Source organism: Euleptes europaea, chromosome 11 (genome assembly GCF_029931775.1).
Source record: "Euleptes europaea isolate rEulEur1 chromosome 11, rEulEur1.hap1, whole genome shotgun sequence".
Classification (NCBI taxonomy): domain Eukaryota; kingdom Metazoa; phylum Chordata; class Lepidosauria; order Squamata; family Sphaerodactylidae; genus Euleptes; species Euleptes europaea.
In genome coordinates, this window is record NC_079322.1 from 54,974,885 (window position 1) to 54,992,581 (window position 17,697).

The 17,697-nt window shown below is 40.7% G+C and overlaps 1 protein-coding gene across 1 annotated transcript in view; it reads right to left on the reverse strand.

The window, feature by feature from the left end:
* Window positions 1-2,806: 2,806 nt before the first annotated feature.
* MINDY3 (MINDY lysine 48 deubiquitinase 3) overlaps window positions 2,807-17,697 on the reverse strand; it is a 37,311-nt gene continuing 22,420 nt past the window's right edge. Inside the window, exons 9-15 of the mRNA XM_056857433.1 lie at window positions 15,210-15,280; window positions 12,358-12,438; window positions 7,201-7,273; window positions 6,784-6,856; window positions 5,053-5,140; window positions 4,098-4,169; window positions 2,807-3,000 (exon numbers count right to left, since the gene is read on the reverse strand). Of these exons, the coding sequence (XP_056713411.1) occupies window positions 2,851-3,000; window positions 4,098-4,169; window positions 5,053-5,140; window positions 6,784-6,856; window positions 7,201-7,273; window positions 12,358-12,438; window positions 15,210-15,280 (608 nt within the window). The 3' untranslated portion in view covers window positions 2,807-2,850. The remainder of the gene's footprint in view (window positions 3,001-4,097; window positions 4,170-5,052; window positions 5,141-6,783; window positions 6,857-7,200; window positions 7,274-12,357; window positions 12,439-15,209; window positions 15,281-17,697) is intronic.

A 17,697-nucleotide genomic window follows, 5' to 3' on the forward strand; every position in this document is an offset into this window, starting at 1 on the left:
GTTTAGTTGGAAATTGCCCATTCCCACATTAGGGTGGATATGTGACATAAATGGGAGGCCACACCATCTTATCTGTTTCTGTAGTACATGGTAATTAGATTGTGGCTATTTGGATACTTTTGCCAGAGACATGTGTGTAAGGCCAATAGACTGTTGTAGACTGCTTTGAGTTCCAGTGCATTGATGTGTAGGAGTGCTTCCTGGGAGGAGCATGTCCCGCTGACTGACACCTTCCCCCGCTGACTGACACCTTCCCCGTGTTTGGAGCTCAGCCTGAAAGGGAGGCATCTGTGATTCATACAGCTTGTGGTACGGCAGACAGAAAGGGACCCTTGCAAAGTGGTTGTAGGTCAGGGTCCAGCAGCATAGGGACCATACCATTTGTCTCAGGATTTTTAGCATTTGGGATTGGTGATGACAGAGGGGGTTGAGAGTTCTGACAAACCACAACTGGGGTGGGTACATGTGTAGCTTTGCATGTGGCACCACCGATATGAAGGCAACCATTAACCGCAGTAATCTTTGGATTAATATGGCAGGTTGAAAATGTGACTTTTGGCATTTGCATACCTTCAGCCTGATTGCCATCATTGTTTCTGGCTAGGGGGGAGGCTAGGATAGGTAACCTTGCATCAGTTCCAGCTTGAATTTCTTTGTATTGACCTGTAAATTCAGTGCTTGGAAAACCTGCAGTTTTGACTTGGAATAGGCTACAATCAGGTACTGCAATGGAAACGGAGGGAGTTGTGGTGGTCTGGTCTTACCTTGATGTGGAAATACGTGTCTATTAAGTCCAGCGTTTCAAACCATACAACCTGGTGGAATAGAGGAAGGACATAGGTAACTGATATTATTCTGAAATTTAGTGTTTAGGCCTTTCAAATCTAGAATGGTCTCATTCCTCCTCCTTTTTCCTTAACCGGAAAGTATCTCGCTGATCCAAGTGCTGATCTTTTGCAGGTACCTTGTTGATTGATTTCTTGCCAAGAAGGGTGTCAATTTCTAAGAGGAGTATAGTCTGCTTGGGTGTAGTCTGTTATCAGGGAGTTGGCCATGGGGTGTTGAAAAAGAAAAGGGCATCCTGCTTGCTTGGTACTGTATTGTTTTCTACACGCTTAGCAGAAGGCAACACCGATGCCGGATGGAGCCAAGGATCAGTAGTAACCCCAAGCAGGCCTTCTATGAATAAGAACATGACAGAATCCATATTCCAGGGGTGCATTACTCTTAAGTACTGGATCTGTTGCACATGAGACATCAGTTTTGAGTGATCTTGCCATTTGGGTGAGCTGTTCATTGTAAATGTGAAGATCTTTGTTGGGGGAAGCGCTTTTTGTGCCATTCTGTAGGCTACAGGCTCTTGATGGGTCGATGAGACAGATTTATTGGTAGTGATCACTAGTGAGAAAAAGAACGAACATTCTCATCAGTGGCAGCAGAGAGAGAATTGAGAAAAGGGTGCTTCACCTCCTCTATATCACGCTGGACAAGGCAGGAAACAGTGTGGGGGAGGGAGACGGGGGGCCTCTAGGCATTTTGAGCTTCAAAAATCGTCTCCACAGCAGGTGTGCAAGGTACCCATGTAGGGCTGCACAGGTACCATGACAATGAACACCACATGTAATGCATGTTAAAGTTGACACACCACACCCTCTCAACCTTCCATGAAGGGAATCTTGTTTTACCAGGAAGCTCCTGGAAATTGGGCTTATTTGGCTCTAAGTTATTGTTTTGTCATGCAAAAAACTTTCATCAAAACAATTTATTTTTAGATCTTACTCAATACCTGACTAATTCCTTAATGGCACTTTAACAAACAAGGAGTGACCAAATCAGATAGGCAATGAGGCAGAAACCACCAGATCACTATTTGGGTAGTTTTTTTTTTTATTTAAGCCTTGCTAGATAATAAATAATGGACTATACTACTTTAATAACAGATGTTTTCATGCATGTAACACGTACAATAGTGTTGGCTTGACTGGAAGGGCATATTGAGAAGAGGTATTTGGCAATAATAATATGGACAGCAGCAAAAATCATAGCACAAATTCTCTCTGCTGTTAAATGTTTCACATTTCCTTTATACAACCTCAAATATTAATATCCTTTTTAAAATTCTGCCTTTACTTTCAATAAGTAAGCCTAGGGCGGGGGGGGGGGGGGATACAAACTGCCAATAAATAGCATTCATCATATATATTTTAAAATTCATAATTTTGGCCCCATTTGTGCAAAGCCATGTCGATTTCTAGAGGGGGAAAAAACAACAGCAGAAGTGTAACTCATTAAACATATTCAGTGCAAATGCCAATCTAGTCTGGATGGTGCCTGGGGCACACTACCACATGGAAGCTGTCCGGAACAATCTCCAGTGAAATGAAAGGGAACTGCACAAGAACACTTAATGCGCAAGCTCCCTTTCATTTTCATTGGTGCCACTGCAAGGGAATGCCCTGGTGGGTTGTGCCCTAAGGCAGTATTAATTCAAACGAAATACATGGCCAGATGTGTAAACAGGTAAATACTATGGTATTTCAGACAAATGTCACCTAATAAACAGACACTGCAGGTTTTTAGGCTGAACAGAGAGGCTTCTGCGTGAAAATCTGCATTTTAACTGTAGCAGAATGGGTAAAAAAAGAACTAGCTGATATAATACAAATCAATCCAGTTTTAAAAAAAATATTCTAAATTAACACTGAAAAAGTGTTTATTTACAGTTTCTCAGTGATACCAGTGTATAGCCACAGAGCTGAAGTATAGGGTTTTTCGTTTTTTAAATACAGGTAGCTGCCTGCCCCAACCCCCTTCCAACACTGGACAATAGTACAAAGTCTTCTTTCGGCATCAATTTAATGAAGGGGATCGATCTGTGGTCCAAAGGAGTTCTATGTATGGCCATTTGGTCTGCAAACAGCGCTTGATTGGAGTATCGTCAGTCTGCAACATGGGGTCTTCAAAGCCCATAATCACCGCTGTGCCCTCAACATACATGACCTGCCAATATGAAATGATCTAGCTTAGTCTACCATTTTAGAGAGATTTGGGGAAAAAAATACAAAAGAACAATGCACAGCCTGCTCTGAAACCAGTTTAGTGCTTAGTTTAGTTTAAAATTACACATTATTTATGACCGGATCTTCTCAATGTTTTTAAAACCATTAAAAAGCAGCTGCGAAAGGCCCGGGTTTGGACTGAGGTCATGGCACAGGGTGGGATTTAACTTTTCCCCAGAGAAGCTACCTGACCCCCCCCCTCCACAGCTGCTACTAACTGATAAGGGAGCAAAAAAAGGACATTGCATCTCCCCCCCCCCTCCAGAGTCTGGGGATGTAGGGGGATTTCTACCAGAGAAAACAGCACTGAGGAATTTTTAAACTACCGCTATTGCCTCTCATGTGGCTATATTTTAATGTTAAATATTATCAGTTATGCATCTCCCACATAATATGACCCTCAAACTACCAGCCTAGCCTAATTCACAAGGTTGTTGTGAGGATAAAACACAGGAAGATTTTCCTGCTTACCTGAGGAGCTCCCCCGGTCTTTAGGAAGCTGGCCCCCTGCTGTCTCCATGGCTGTCAGTGAATCTATACATCCACCCTTTCATTATGGAGTCGTTGGTGAAATATTAAAACCTGGTGACACAGTGTTTTTGCTAGAGGAATCCCTACTACACCGAACATAAAAACCTCTCCTGCAGGCCTGTTTCCTCATGCTGGAATACAATTTGTCAAACCCCGTGGCAACATATTTATACACACCTAAACGACCTTTCTTGCTGACATTTGGAACAGTGATATGTTAAGGCTCTCATAAAAGTCTTAGCATATTTGCTTTTTCTTGATAAGGCTAAAGCTGTGACAAAATAGATATACTTAGCTTCAATGATAATTGTGTTTCCTTTCTAATGTGTTTCAGTTGTTCTTATGTGGCAACCAGAACAATAATGATTATTTACCAAATGCAGAGCTGGCAACCTGAACACAGCTTGCTTCATTTGGGTATTTGATATTACATTCAAGTGCAATTCTAACTGAAGTGCCACTTTTCATTTGGTATGGCTCTGTTCATTTTGCCTCAAGTGGCCCTACCTTCTCATTATAATTTGATTGCTTCAATCCATTGTAGTGGTACACGGGGAATGATTCTTGAACCTTGGAGTCCTAAACACAAACACAAAATGGTCAATTTCAAATCATCGGTTAGTATCATGGAGCAGAATTCCTCCCTTTCTTTGTTTAGCATTTATACGTTGTTGTTACATATGGGAAAAACACTTGCAGGTGAGGAAACAAATAGTACGCAGTATCATGAATATCTTCTAGGCCCTTGAAATTAGGGCAAAAGAGAAATACCCCCAACTGTAAAAGCCAGTGCGATGTATTGGTTAGAGTGCTGGAGTAGGACCAGGGCACCTGGGTTAAAATCCCCACTTAGCAAGAAGTTCACTGTATGACCTCTGGCCTGTCACTCACTCTCAGCTCAACCTACCATAACAAACTGTTGCGAAGATAAAACCAGCATTATCAGCATCCCGGAGCTGACTGCTGGATGTATGGGATAAAAATATAATATGTAGCCCCTTCGTTGGTCACTTTTCAATTAGCCTCAGACTCACAACGGTCCAATCTCTGTTCTGAAAACCATACCTCCAATGAACAGATGAGCAAGAAGAATTTCTGTTGGGCCTCTCTAGTCCTGAAAAATAATTAACTCCACTCTGGCACTTGCCCTGGTACTAAGGTGTATCTTTCCCCTGGGGGTGATGGGGGGCTGTAGTTAGTGACTGTAGCCTGGTGGTGTTCCTACCACTTTAAATTACAATGCAGAGAGTGGTTCCTGGGTGATCATACAAAATCTTCTATTGTTTAGAAATTACTACAAATATTTTTTAGTTGTTGTAGCTTGCAATAAATAGATGGTTCAGAGAGGGAAGACTGAGGGGATAACATGAATGTCTGGTAGTTAAAAGAGTAACACATTGTTGACCTGGATGTTTACAAAATGCCCCACTGTACGTAGCACAAATATATATCGTTACATTACCTGTTCAGGGAAAAATTCTTGAAGAAATGGACCTAGTAATATAATTCCTAGTCCCTCTGGATCTAATTTTGTCTTCATGAGATTGACACTACGATAAGAAAAAAAACACACAAAATATCAGCATGGTGCATTTGTACTTTTGCATGACTAAGTACTGTTGGTTCTGAAACACTTTTTACTGCCAAAAACAATGAAGCTGTTGTATTTAAAATCTTAATGGCAACTGCAAAGGAATGGCATCTTGTTGCCAAAACCTAGTTATTTTTAAACCAAAGTAATCTTATTTGAAATTAAAGTGGTAGCAATAATTGAGACACTATGCCTTATTAGGTAAAGCTTTCAGAAAAACCACACTGTCTAATTCCTGGGCTTATAGTCCAGAAAACTTAATGGATACTGCAGACAGTTCTGAGCATTGACTCATTCATCATCTTTCAAACTGTACTGCAAACGCCAACCCTTGTTTTATTTATTTGACAAGCAACGAATGAACAGAATTAACCATGGACCAGGTACAGGAGATTTACAGTGCAATCCTATGAAGAATTATTCTAATCTAAACCCATTGATTTCAGTGGGTTTACAGTAGAGCAATCCTGCCATGAGAGACATAATGAATTTACCTATATTATGCATTTACATTGAAGCTTCTTAAAGGCACAGGTTTTTTTACATTACTTATACAAGCTACATTGATATCTGAAACTGCAAATTAATACAATAAATACTATATTAGTATAATTTAGTTAATGATATGGAGTTCTATCCAACCAAGTAGCAACACAATGTGTGCAGATTTCCCTGTTTCCCTTCTCTCAACAGGGACCTCCAGAAAAATGATGGGATGCATCCTGCCCTGATCTACCATTCCATCGGGAAAAGTTTATTCATTTGCTTATTAAAATATTTATACCAAACTTTCATTTTGGCTCAACTTTGAAGCCTTCCTCCAATCTAAGGAGTCTTCCTCAAACTAAAGGGGCTCTTCCATTGAAGAAAGGCTAGAGGATGGTTGGCTCTACCCCAATGCCTAGAGACCTGTCAAAGAAGATTGTGGGGCAAATGCACATGCACTGCACTAGTGGTTGGATACAACCTGTCATGTTTGAGACTGAAGTACTGAAAACAAGTTATAACACTTACCCTCACACCTTTATATCACTGCAGACAGGCAGCCATTCTGCCCGAGCCAAACCCTTTTTATAGGCACAGAATATTTTGCAACAGATCTACCTACGCAGCATATTCTACAATGAGAAATGGTACATACGATACCGAAAAGGAAATATTCAATGTTTCCCTTCACTGAGAGCCAGCGTGCTGTAGTGGTTAAGACTGTCGGACTAGTATCTGGGAGAATCAGGTTCGAATCCCCACTAGTGCCAGGGAAACTCGCTGGGGTACCCTGGGCCAGTCACACACTCTCAGCCTAACCTACCACACAGGGTTGTTATGAGGTGAAAATGGAGGAGAGGAAAACAATGCAAGTCACTCTGGGTCCCCGTTGGGGAGACAGGACAGGTACAACTGAATTAAATATATAATAAACACACACTTTTCATAAAAACAATGCTCTAAAACAGCAGCTGAAACTCATATGTAAGAATGTTTTTCTTTGTTTTACAGCTGAAATGTACTGCACCATGTACTTAACACACACGCACACACAAACTTATTCTACAAACTGATACCCAAATTGAGTTCTGAAGATTAAAGACAATGTACGCTTACTATTCAGTATCCGACACAAGGTCTAAAGCCTTCATTATGTCTTCTAAAAGTGTATCTGGTATAAAGCCATTGTCTGAAAAACAAAATACTTTTAATTAGCACATACAGATATTTGTTTCACCTGTAAATGTTGGTATGAGCTAATTAGCACAAGGAAATAATAAATATTTCTCTGCCAACATGATAAAATGGCCTACAAAATTACCTGCCGTTAAAATGAAAATTACTGCTTCCTGGAATCTGAAAACTGTGTGCACAATTTTAAAGCAGTATTTATTTATTAATTTATAAACCTTAAATAAGGGACCAGCTAGAGCACATGCTTGGTTTCAGGTATTTAGCAGTCCTAATTTTACAACTTGGCCTTTTCCTTTAAGAAAAGGTGGGATTTACTCCCAATTGGGTTGCATGTCTTACCTTCAGGGTCATATGTCTGAAAGACTCTCCTGGCTTGTTCCGAAGGGGCTTCAGGAGCAACAAGAGCCAAATCCTTCAGGGGAGAAAAAACCCGCAAGATTAACTGATTCACAATAAAAAACATCTGAAGGTCTTAAGCCCTCTGACAATGAAGAGTGGTAGCTTCCAAGTAGAAGATTCAAGGGGAAAAGTTTTTTACAGCAAAGAGAAAGTAATTATCAGGCACTGAGCCAGAGAAATGATCAGTAGGAACTCTGAACATTCTTCTCTGAGCAGCAGCCCCCCCCCCCACACACACATGGGGCATGCACTTCCAGAGGTATCATTTTCTAACTGGGATGAAACAGAGATTGTACCCCTTATCCCAGGGATCCTCCCAGTCAATGGTCCCCATTTCATAGTCCATTAATATTTTTGCTTGTACAGCAAGCATACACACATAGCATCTCAAAAAATGCGTGATGGCACAGATAACAGTTCAGGAAATACTTGTATATGTGAGGCCCCTTCTCTCACAGTTTAAGGTCTGTTTTTCAACAGAAATGGGCCCTGCAACTAAGAGGTGGTAATTTGCAGTGAGTTAAGGTGCAAGAGACAACCCCCCTCTGCTTTCTTTACTTGTGAAAGGGAGGTTGCCCATCTTCCCTCTCTACCTGGGCGGGGGGAGGGGGAGAGAGTTCAGGAGAACAGGATGGCTGCTTTTAAAGTGAAATTTAAAAATGTGAAGATATCTCAGATGCATTCTCATTACAGATCTCTCATGTCACACCTGATTTGGCTCTGATCTATTTTTGTCTGTGGTGTGTTACCAACTATAGTGGTCAGACATTAAGATGACACAGCAGATGCTCTTTCCACAATAATGTATAAGCCTGTCCTGCTGTTGCCACGTCTGAAGAACCCTCCTCTCTTATTCTGCAAAGTTAACTATTCCACAGTCTGTCTCCATCCCAGAATCTGGACTCAAAAGGTTAGCTTGAAGTTCATCACTTTTTACAAGTTGCAAAAATTATTCCTTTTGGCTAGCAGCACTTATTAAAAAGGTGACAAACTTCTTAAAACTATACTTCATCTTCCAGACTTCCATGATTTCTGCCAAACACAAGCCTCCAGGCCTTGCAAACTGTTATCTAAAACATCCCCCCAAACCTGATCTTCCATAGAAGGAAACCCAATTAGTAGCTTACCAGTCATTATTTTTAAGTACACTGCGTCCCAAAGGCAACCAGATCATGTTTCACTGTTTGGACCTTGTGTTACTCCTACCAAAAACTATTTTCCTGAATTGTAAATGCTGTTCTCTTGATAATAGAAGTTTATTTTATGAGCTCATGTTTATCCTTGCTGGCATGCATACACAGGTATTATAGTCTAAGACAGGCTTCTTGGCTGTTTTCATTCACAAAAATAAAAACCCCAGACATAAAATCTCTCAATATCTCCAATTCTGATAAACTTGATGAGGGCTTTAATACAATCAGTAATCCTTGGTTACTTTTAAATGTGACACAAGAACGTGGACAGTTTGCCTTTGCCACAAAAGTCCAAATGAGCATGGACTTCTCTTCCACAAAAGACTTTATGTAAATACTTTCTCCAAAAGAAGAAACCACCTGGGAAACATTCCCCATTCCTAGGAATTAAACTTGGTGTAGAGCTGAAAAAGTACTCCAGATTCCTATGCTGAAGGTTAGAACAAGAAACTAAAGTTTAATTTATGTGTGTTTATTATGCAGTAACTACTTCGGAAAACATAATTCCAGAAACCTCAGTTTTAAAAGCCCACTAAACAGAAATCTGTACAGAGGAGTTAGAATCTGAAGAACTACTAAATTAGCTCCATAAAGCCAAGAAGGACTTCAGGTTTCTTTTAAAAAGCACTCCCTCCTCCCCACTGGGCTGGGGCAAGAAGCCGTCCCTGGTTTCATAAGCCTCAATAGTCATTTTGGATTGCTAAGAAGTTGCATGGTCTTAGATCTCACTGCAAGTCAGGCCATTAAACAAATCACTGTCTGCATTTTTGGACATTCTGATCTGCATAAGTAATAGCTGATAGGGCATAAAGTATTTGAACACATGAAGTTGCCTTATGCAGAGTCCACTGGTCCAATAGTTTAACCCAATCGGCAGTCTACAAAGTCTCTCAGTTCTGATGCCAGAGATGCCTTCTTAAAGTGGAGATTGCATGGATAGGATCTGGGACCCCCGGCACACAGAGTCTACACTCCTCAATCTCTTAAGCAAGGAGTAAGTGAGGGGTAGAACAACCATGACAGCAACATATTAGTGCCTGAGCAACATTCAGAGTAAAGATATATGGCACCAGTTAAAGCCTCTTTAAATCCTGCTGAGCCCATGTTACAACACAGCTGTCACAAGACAGAAAAACTGTATTTCATGTGAGAAATCTCTGTCCAATGTAGCTCTGGCTTCCATTTGTGTGTTGACACAATTATGATTAATGTGGCTCAAAGCAGAAGATGCTTCTTTAAATAGGGAAGCTACAGAAGACACTTCTAAAGGTGCGTCAAAAGCATTTTTGGTACACATGACCATTGTTATGTCAATATGAGATGAAGCGAATGTAAAACTCATTTCTTCCTTCTTTTAAAGAGAATACAAAATGGATGTTCAAGGGTATTAATTACACTTGTAAAGGATGGAATTACATCTGTAAAGGATGAAACTGGATGGTGTACACAAGTTTCTCTGCAATGCAGGTGGAGATTCAACATCTGTCACATGCATTACTGTTTGCATGACGGTCAGGCAGCAAACAGAACAGAAAGATTTCTATAGTTTATTATCCATGTAACAACACAGTTATCTGCAAAACTTCAACATTTCTATTAGTCATATGTTACCATGGTTAAGGTCAGCTAGAAAGCATTTCTGTGCAGGAACCTGGGACCTTGTTGCCAACTTAGGTTAAAGTCTAGTGATATGTTTAAAGAGCCCCTTTGACATTTGCTTCTGGTCATATCCTCTGATAATGTGTCAGTACTTAGCTACTATAGTACTTAGCTTGAGCAAGGTTGCTATATCACATGCCCACCAACCAAACTTGGCTGTAGATCAACCTTTAGTCTACAAGTAACCTACATTTTAAGCGGTATTCACTAATCTAGACTTATATGCCATGCATTTTTGGATTTTCTATAAACATCACAAGAAACGCAACCCAAATCCTAAACCCTGTATTGTTACTAATATCAACTGCAACGTGAACTGACTCTATACTTTAAAAATATATAATCTGAACACAGATTAGAATATATAAGTGGGGGCATGAAAAACTCACTGTGGGGGATTCCATCCCTCCCATTGCAGCTCCAGACTTCCTCTCCCCCCAGCCTCGCTCTCTCACCAGCTTGCCTGGAGCCATTCCAGGCAGGAGCAGTGAGGCCACCTCCCACTCCCAGCCCTGCTCTCTCACCTGCTCACCAAGGGGGGCAACACCCGTAAAACTCACGGGGGAGGGGGAAATCCCTTTTCCCCTCCCCCCACTTACCTTACAGCCATTGGGAGGGGCAGCCAGGCTCACCAGAGGCTCCTGGGCTCTGCCACCCAAACTGGCTTCTGGGCTCCCCCTGCTGCTGTGGACAGGCTCTAAGGGGGTAAAAGTGCATTGTCTGCGCAGACAACACCTTATTTAGTTTTGGTGGGGATTTAACTCCCCCTGTTTATTTTTAAAAAATTTTCTGCGGTCCCAGGGGTTCCTCCAAGTTTGCAGAAAAACCTGTTGGGAGGGGAGTGTGTCCCCTTTTTGCAGATTTAAGTATCTGCAGGCAGGGGCCACATATGGGAATTAGATATATACATTAAATTATCAGGTATGGTTTCCCATACTTTCTGAATATATATTTATTTATTTTAATCCCTTTAGTTTTCTTGCCTACACAAAATGCAAAACATTTTGCTGTTATCCCATGTGGAGCTAACTGCTAAAATCTTGAAGGAAAACAGATGGATCGACTTTTTTTTTTTGCACAAAAGGAAATCATTTGATCGATCACCTAGGGGTATATACAATTACACTTTCATGGTCTACATTCAGCCATGAACACTGACCTTTCAGACTACCATACTTAGAGCTTACTCACTGACAAGGTTAGTTAGCAAAAGCTTGGGTGTGCTGAAATCAGTTAAGCAGAAGCGGTTTTGCTTTGCTGACCCAATTCTCTTACAGGAAATACCAAAATGTATCTTATTTAAATAGCACAAGTTGTAGCTTAAAGACAAACTCTGAAAAATAGACTGGCATAACTCAGATGACTAAGTGGAATAAGGCTGGATGTGTCCACCACAGCTATTTAGACTTTTAATAAGACCTGAAAAAACCATATTCGGCTTCAACGAATATGCAGTGTTGAAAAATAACCAAAGTACAAATTTTCTATGATTGTTGTACAAGTTTATTTTATCTATTTCCTTCATTTACAGTCTGCCTTTCTCACTGAGACTAAAGGTGTAGGGCAAAATGGCCAATTTCCTTCTTGCTTTTATTAATACTTTCCAAGCTTGCATTCTTTCAAGTACTCTTGCTGTTCTCTAACCATTCATGCACCACAGACACTTCAATCTTCTGAGATTATCAGGCAGTTGGGTGGGATGGGGAACTGGAAGCAGCTGAGCTGAATCACGCCCAGATTGAAGAAATGTTTGGCACCTGAAGGTAAATTTGCCCGCTGCCCTCCCATATGAATACAAAAGACGTGGTATCTCTCCTTCGTCCTCCACCTCTAACATATTTATTAGCAGCTCTGGGATCAGTTGAACAACAAACAATTGCTCTCACGGTTGAGAAATTATAGGTTGCAACGCTTGATATGCGAGCTTTCCACAAATAACCATGTATGGTAATAGTTTTCTCCAAACAGATTGAGAAAGGATATTTGGGACTTGATTCCTAGCCATAGAGCAGCAATCCAGGAGATTCCACAGATGAGCCTTGTCATGTTCTCAATCACGTTGAGTGAGTTGTTGAAAACATTCTTTCAGAAATCCAATACATTTAGATCAAAATGTTCCCTACCAGTTACAATAAAGTTTTATATAACCTTCAGCACCATTTTGTACAAGTATCCTAAAAAGTCACCAGCTACAGACTTAAATGCTAATTATTTAAGCGATGAAATAAAAAGAAAGGAATCCTACCTTGGCAAAAAAGACTGTGAGATGAGTTTCGCTGCCAAGTATCCAAATAGGGAATTTGGGGGACTTCAGATAGGAACCAACCTTAGGGGGGGGGAAAGTAAGAACTATTCATCAACTTTACAGTGGAATATAACCCTGAGCCCCAAAATAAGCCAGCCTGTAACTATTTGTGTTCATGCAACCTCAAATTTGAAATATACAAGTACTGCTACCAGAAAGATAAATAAAGGTTACCCAACAAATCTATGTTAAAGGTATATTTTGAATTCCAAATTTCAGGGCGCAATCCTAAGGTTTACTTGCAACTAAGTTCCATTTTATTCAATTGAGCTTATTCCCAAGAAAGCGTTCGTAGGACTGCATCCTTAGTTTGGATTTGTAGTTGTGGGCAATTTACTGCAAAGGCTAAAGGAGGACATAGGTATGAAAACTAAAAGCCATGTAGGACACAGAGCCTCTCCGCTCCTTCCACTGTTTCCCTGGCTACTTTGTCCTGATCCTCTCAGTTTCCCCAAACATAGCCCATGTGGTTTCAAGGCTTTCTCCAAAGCTTTAACCACCTCTATGGTTAACACACTGCAAATCATGATTCTTGAGATTAATTTCAAAGCTCTGTTATCACCAGGAACGAGGCAAAGCATGCATATTACACTCATTCTGCAGTTACTTCATTTGGTGCCCATCAGTTACTGGGTTCAACTCAAGGTACTTGCTATCATATAAAAAGCCCTTCATGGCCTTGGAACCTCATTTCTGCAGGACCACCTCTTCTCATATGCTCTACCACAACGATTTTGCTCAGTGTAGTAGAGCCTTCTGGGCATGCCACCCTGCAAATGGACAAGATCAACAACTGTTGTGGTCCACACATTGTAGAATGGCCTGTCTAAAGAGGTCAGGAAGGCTCCAACTCCCCTGGCATTCTGCAAACTATGCAAAATTGAATGATTCAGAAGGGCATTTCTACAAAGATAATAGGACTATATTATAACAGAATGGTTACCTAAGGCGCTTTTATGAAGGGATTATACCACTGTGTACAGTAGGTATGACCTGCTTGCTGTATGTACTAGCCTGTTCTCACTGCACTGTTTTTTATTTATGTAAATACCATCTGCATTTTAAGACAAAGTCTTAATACTTTGTGCTTTGCTTCAGATTTCTGTAATCCTAGCCCTATTGCATTGCTTATAAAATACCTCATCCTAATGACTAGATTGACTTACACTGTGTAATCCACCTTGAGACTCAGTGAGAAAGGTGGAGTATAAAGTAATTAAGTAAATAAATAAATATTCCCTCATCAGATTTCATACTTGCATGATAACCACAAATATGCAACTCAGAAGGTAGCAATATCTGTCAGTCAATGATTACAAAAAGATGGCAATTTTTTTTGACAGATATGCAAGTTAACCTGTCATATCATAAACAGATTTTATGTCAGACTTAATTGAGAGATGAAAAACTATACTAGTCAGGCTAGATTGTTGTATGATAATCATACCTTTTTTGTTGGGTTGAGCTATAGAAAAACAAATACTAGTTGAAGCTCAAATATATAATAGTTTTTAGGTATACTATAATTTTTAAACAAAGTAGGATGACATATTTACCAATTATACCCTGTATTTACTTAAGTGAGTACTGTTGGGGGTAAGACTGAGAAGGCAGGATGTCGGGCATGGACAAAGAACAGATTGAATTGTTTCTTATATGTCTCCCCCCATTTTTTCCCTTTTTCTTTTCTGTATCCCATAAAGATGAATAAAAAAGAAGAAGAAGGTAGCAATATTTAACTTAGATGTGACATTCCATATCATATTTTTCTTTTAAAGGATTCCAATACATCCAGCTTAAAAGAGCTGTAAAATGGCTGCAGAAGAAAACAGTTGTAAAATGGCTGCAGAAGGAAATAGTTTTAAAGTAAGAAGACAATTGTGTCGGGGGGACGGGACGTGTTGCACTAAATTAAAGCAACAACAAAACAAAACAAAAACTTGCAGAAAAGCAGATGACCAGCCTTTAGGATCCCAACGATCATTATATTCAGAACCAAAAGATGACAGATTCGCAACTCTGCCTAGTTCCCAAAAGTAGTCTTTGTTGTCAGGAAAATAACCCAGACTCCACCATTCAACTCAAACCTGTAAGGTAGCAACACGTCCTGCCCAACATATGCTTATCATCACTAGTAGACATTACATCACTGTGCACATGATCTCTGTGAGGTACCATGGGATGTTAACGGTTGACATCTCCATTATTAAAACACAAGACATTTTCCAGGTCATACCAGTCTCCATGTACACTACAGCTGTGCTTCAAAGTAACATCAAATCTCTGCCCAACTAATTTGGCTTGAAGACAGCGACAAATACAACCAGCTTTTCAACAAATCAGTCAATGTAGTAGTAGGTTTAATTCAGTGTGATGGCTGTCTTGACAGTCGAAGGAAAAAAGACATTTGATATAAAAAGTGGCAAAAGTGGCTAACTGCAATTCTTCAACAACACATGATTCGAAAGGATTATTATTTCAAATACAACGGGCACATTTATGCCTGTGGGGAAAGGATCCCCATGGGCACAGTGCTTCTCGAGGGCTAACCACAGGATTATGTAGACAATATCCAATCCTCTCCCCATGCTGGTTCAAGTTTTTGATATATCAGTGCATAAGTAACTTCTACTGAGGCAAGAAATTGGATTGACCAGGATAAAGAAAGGGGTAGTACATGCCGCACTCATGACTCTTCAAGGTTGCAGCCCAAATATAATATTTTCAAAGGAACAGGCTACCCAATTCTAACATCATCCATAACTTTCCATCAGGCAATTTAAAAAACTTACCTTACAGTACCTTAGAGATTCCATAAGTGTCAAGAACCCAGCAGTTGCTTGCTTATGAATTCCAAGCAGTTCTGAATAGAAACAAAACCTCTATATTAGAACTGTCCAAATTTGACTCCTACTCTGATTTACTTCCTTCAAACCAGCCGTGACACTTCAGTCTAGAAAGCATGCAACATAAAGCAAGGGAAGGGGGAAAATGTTGAACTTTTAAAAACACAAACAAAGCCGAGGACGAAAAATCATTTCCACCATGGCATTGTTCTTCCAAAATCCGATTTGACCTCTGCACTGAACACAGACTTGACATAAGCTATTGGTGGTTACAGGAAGTTGGCCTGCTGAGAGTCCCTTCTGAGAAAGATTGGACACAGGGCTAGAGTAAATTCTTTTGAACTCAAGAACATCATAAACTTATTACAACAACTAGAGCTGCCAAAATGTGCTTATTTAACTCCATGCAAGCCCCTCTATAAAGCGTCTGCAAGCAGAGCAGTCATGCATTTTTTTCCATTCTCATGTGCGAGGAACCAAATTTTTCCATTCTGCAAGAGCACCATATTTTAATGCTCCTCGCAAATGACGCACACATGAGAGTGGAGAACGAAAGGTGTCACAGATCACTGTAACAAAAGCATCATATTAACCTGCGGAACAACAAGGGCAGAACCCAAAAAGCAACTTGTAGGTGGATGTTGCTGACTTGCCACCTGCAGTTTCCATGGTGGAGGCCTAAGGAGTACACCCCATCCTTAAGGGGGAAAAAAAACCTCTTTGTTCCTAACTGTGTGGTTGAGCAGTTTGTCAACACAGGCATTAACTGTAGTTCGGGCTAACCAAGTTTTCCCTTGTATCAGGATCTGAAGCCCACTTCAAACTGTGCTTTCAGATCCTGGTTTCAAATAAACCCTAATTAGCTTCAACTGTGGTTAGTGCTGACAAACTCCTTAAGGGGGAAAATTTACTCAAGGGAGCGCTCACAGCCACTTTTTTAAATGCTTGTAAACTTACTCATGTGACTTTGCATGTGCCAATCTCTTGTTGAAGCCGGACTGCTATCTGTACAAAGCAGTTGTGTATGCTTAATTAGCATGCCAATACAGCAGCCCAGGATAGGTATTTGGTGTGCTTTGCACACATATAGTGGCCCAGCTTTACACAAGATGCTGGTTGTGCACACAGTGGTGGCGAAAAGCTCTTTCCTTTGCCAGCACCACATTTAAATCATGCTTCATTAGAGGCTTGTTTTGGCTTTGTTAATCAGAGAACTAGCTTTATATTTGTAACGACTCAGTTTGTGTTTGAGAAAAAAAAGCTATACTTTACAGTCAAGGGTGTATAAGGAAGCCCCGATGAATATTTTTAAAAACTGATGCTTTGGGAGGGTAAATATGCATCTGGAATCCCACAAGGATAGGGGGAGAGAAACAGCTGGGGCGATGTTGTAGTAGAAAAAGTACTGAGCAGTTTTCCTTCTACCCTAAATAGGCCTCTCTTGAAGCTGCTTTCCATTCAAAAAAAAAAAAAAAAGGACAACGGCCTTTGGTACTTAATTATACACATTTACATGTAATATGTAGTTTGCTCTACAGTCACTTTCTCTATGGATGAAGATACATCTTTATCTGAGGAGCCAATGTTGTCATCCACTCTGTACTGAATCCCAGCCCCAGTCTCCTCCTCCCCCCAGGATTGTTAACCTCAGAATTCTTTCAAGGAAGACAAAGCAATCTACATTGTTATATTTTCAAGTCAGCTCATCCTGCTCTTTTAATTCATTCATAACCAAATGGCTATATAAGGTAATATTCTGAAAAGAGAAACTGAGTGGACCGACATGTTAAAAAACAGTGCCGCTTGTGTTAAGTGTGGTAAATCCACCTAGTCCAGTTCTGCAGGGCATGCAAGACGGAGATGTTCTGCTAGGCTTATAGTTGAGGGCAGTGACAGTATCATCTAGTAGCTTGTCCCCCGTTCTTCCCCTTCCCTTACTCCTCTTTCCTTTGTTTTATTGCCCTTAGGTTTTCCCTCTGTCGCCTTATGTGTGTCATAGAGTCATAGAAGCATAGAGTTGGAAGGGACCACCAGGGTCATCTAGTCCAACCCCCTGCACAATGCAGGAAATTCCAAACTACCTCCTCCCCCACCCCCCAGTGACCCATACTCCATGCCCAGAAGATGGCCAAGGTGCCCTCCCTCTCATGATCTGCCTAAAGTCATAGAATCAGCATTGCTGAAAGATAGCCATCTAGCCTCTGCTTAAAAACCTTTAGGGAAGGAGAGCTTACCACCTCCCAAGGAAGCCTGTTCCACTGAGGAACCGCTCTAACTGTTAGAAAATTCATCCTAATGTCTAGACAGAAACTCTTTTGATTTTCAACCCGTTGGTTCTGGTCCGACCTTCTGGAGCAACAGAAAACCACTCGGCACCCTCCTCTACCTGTCAGCCCTTCAGGTACTTGAAGATGGTTATCATATCACCTCTCAA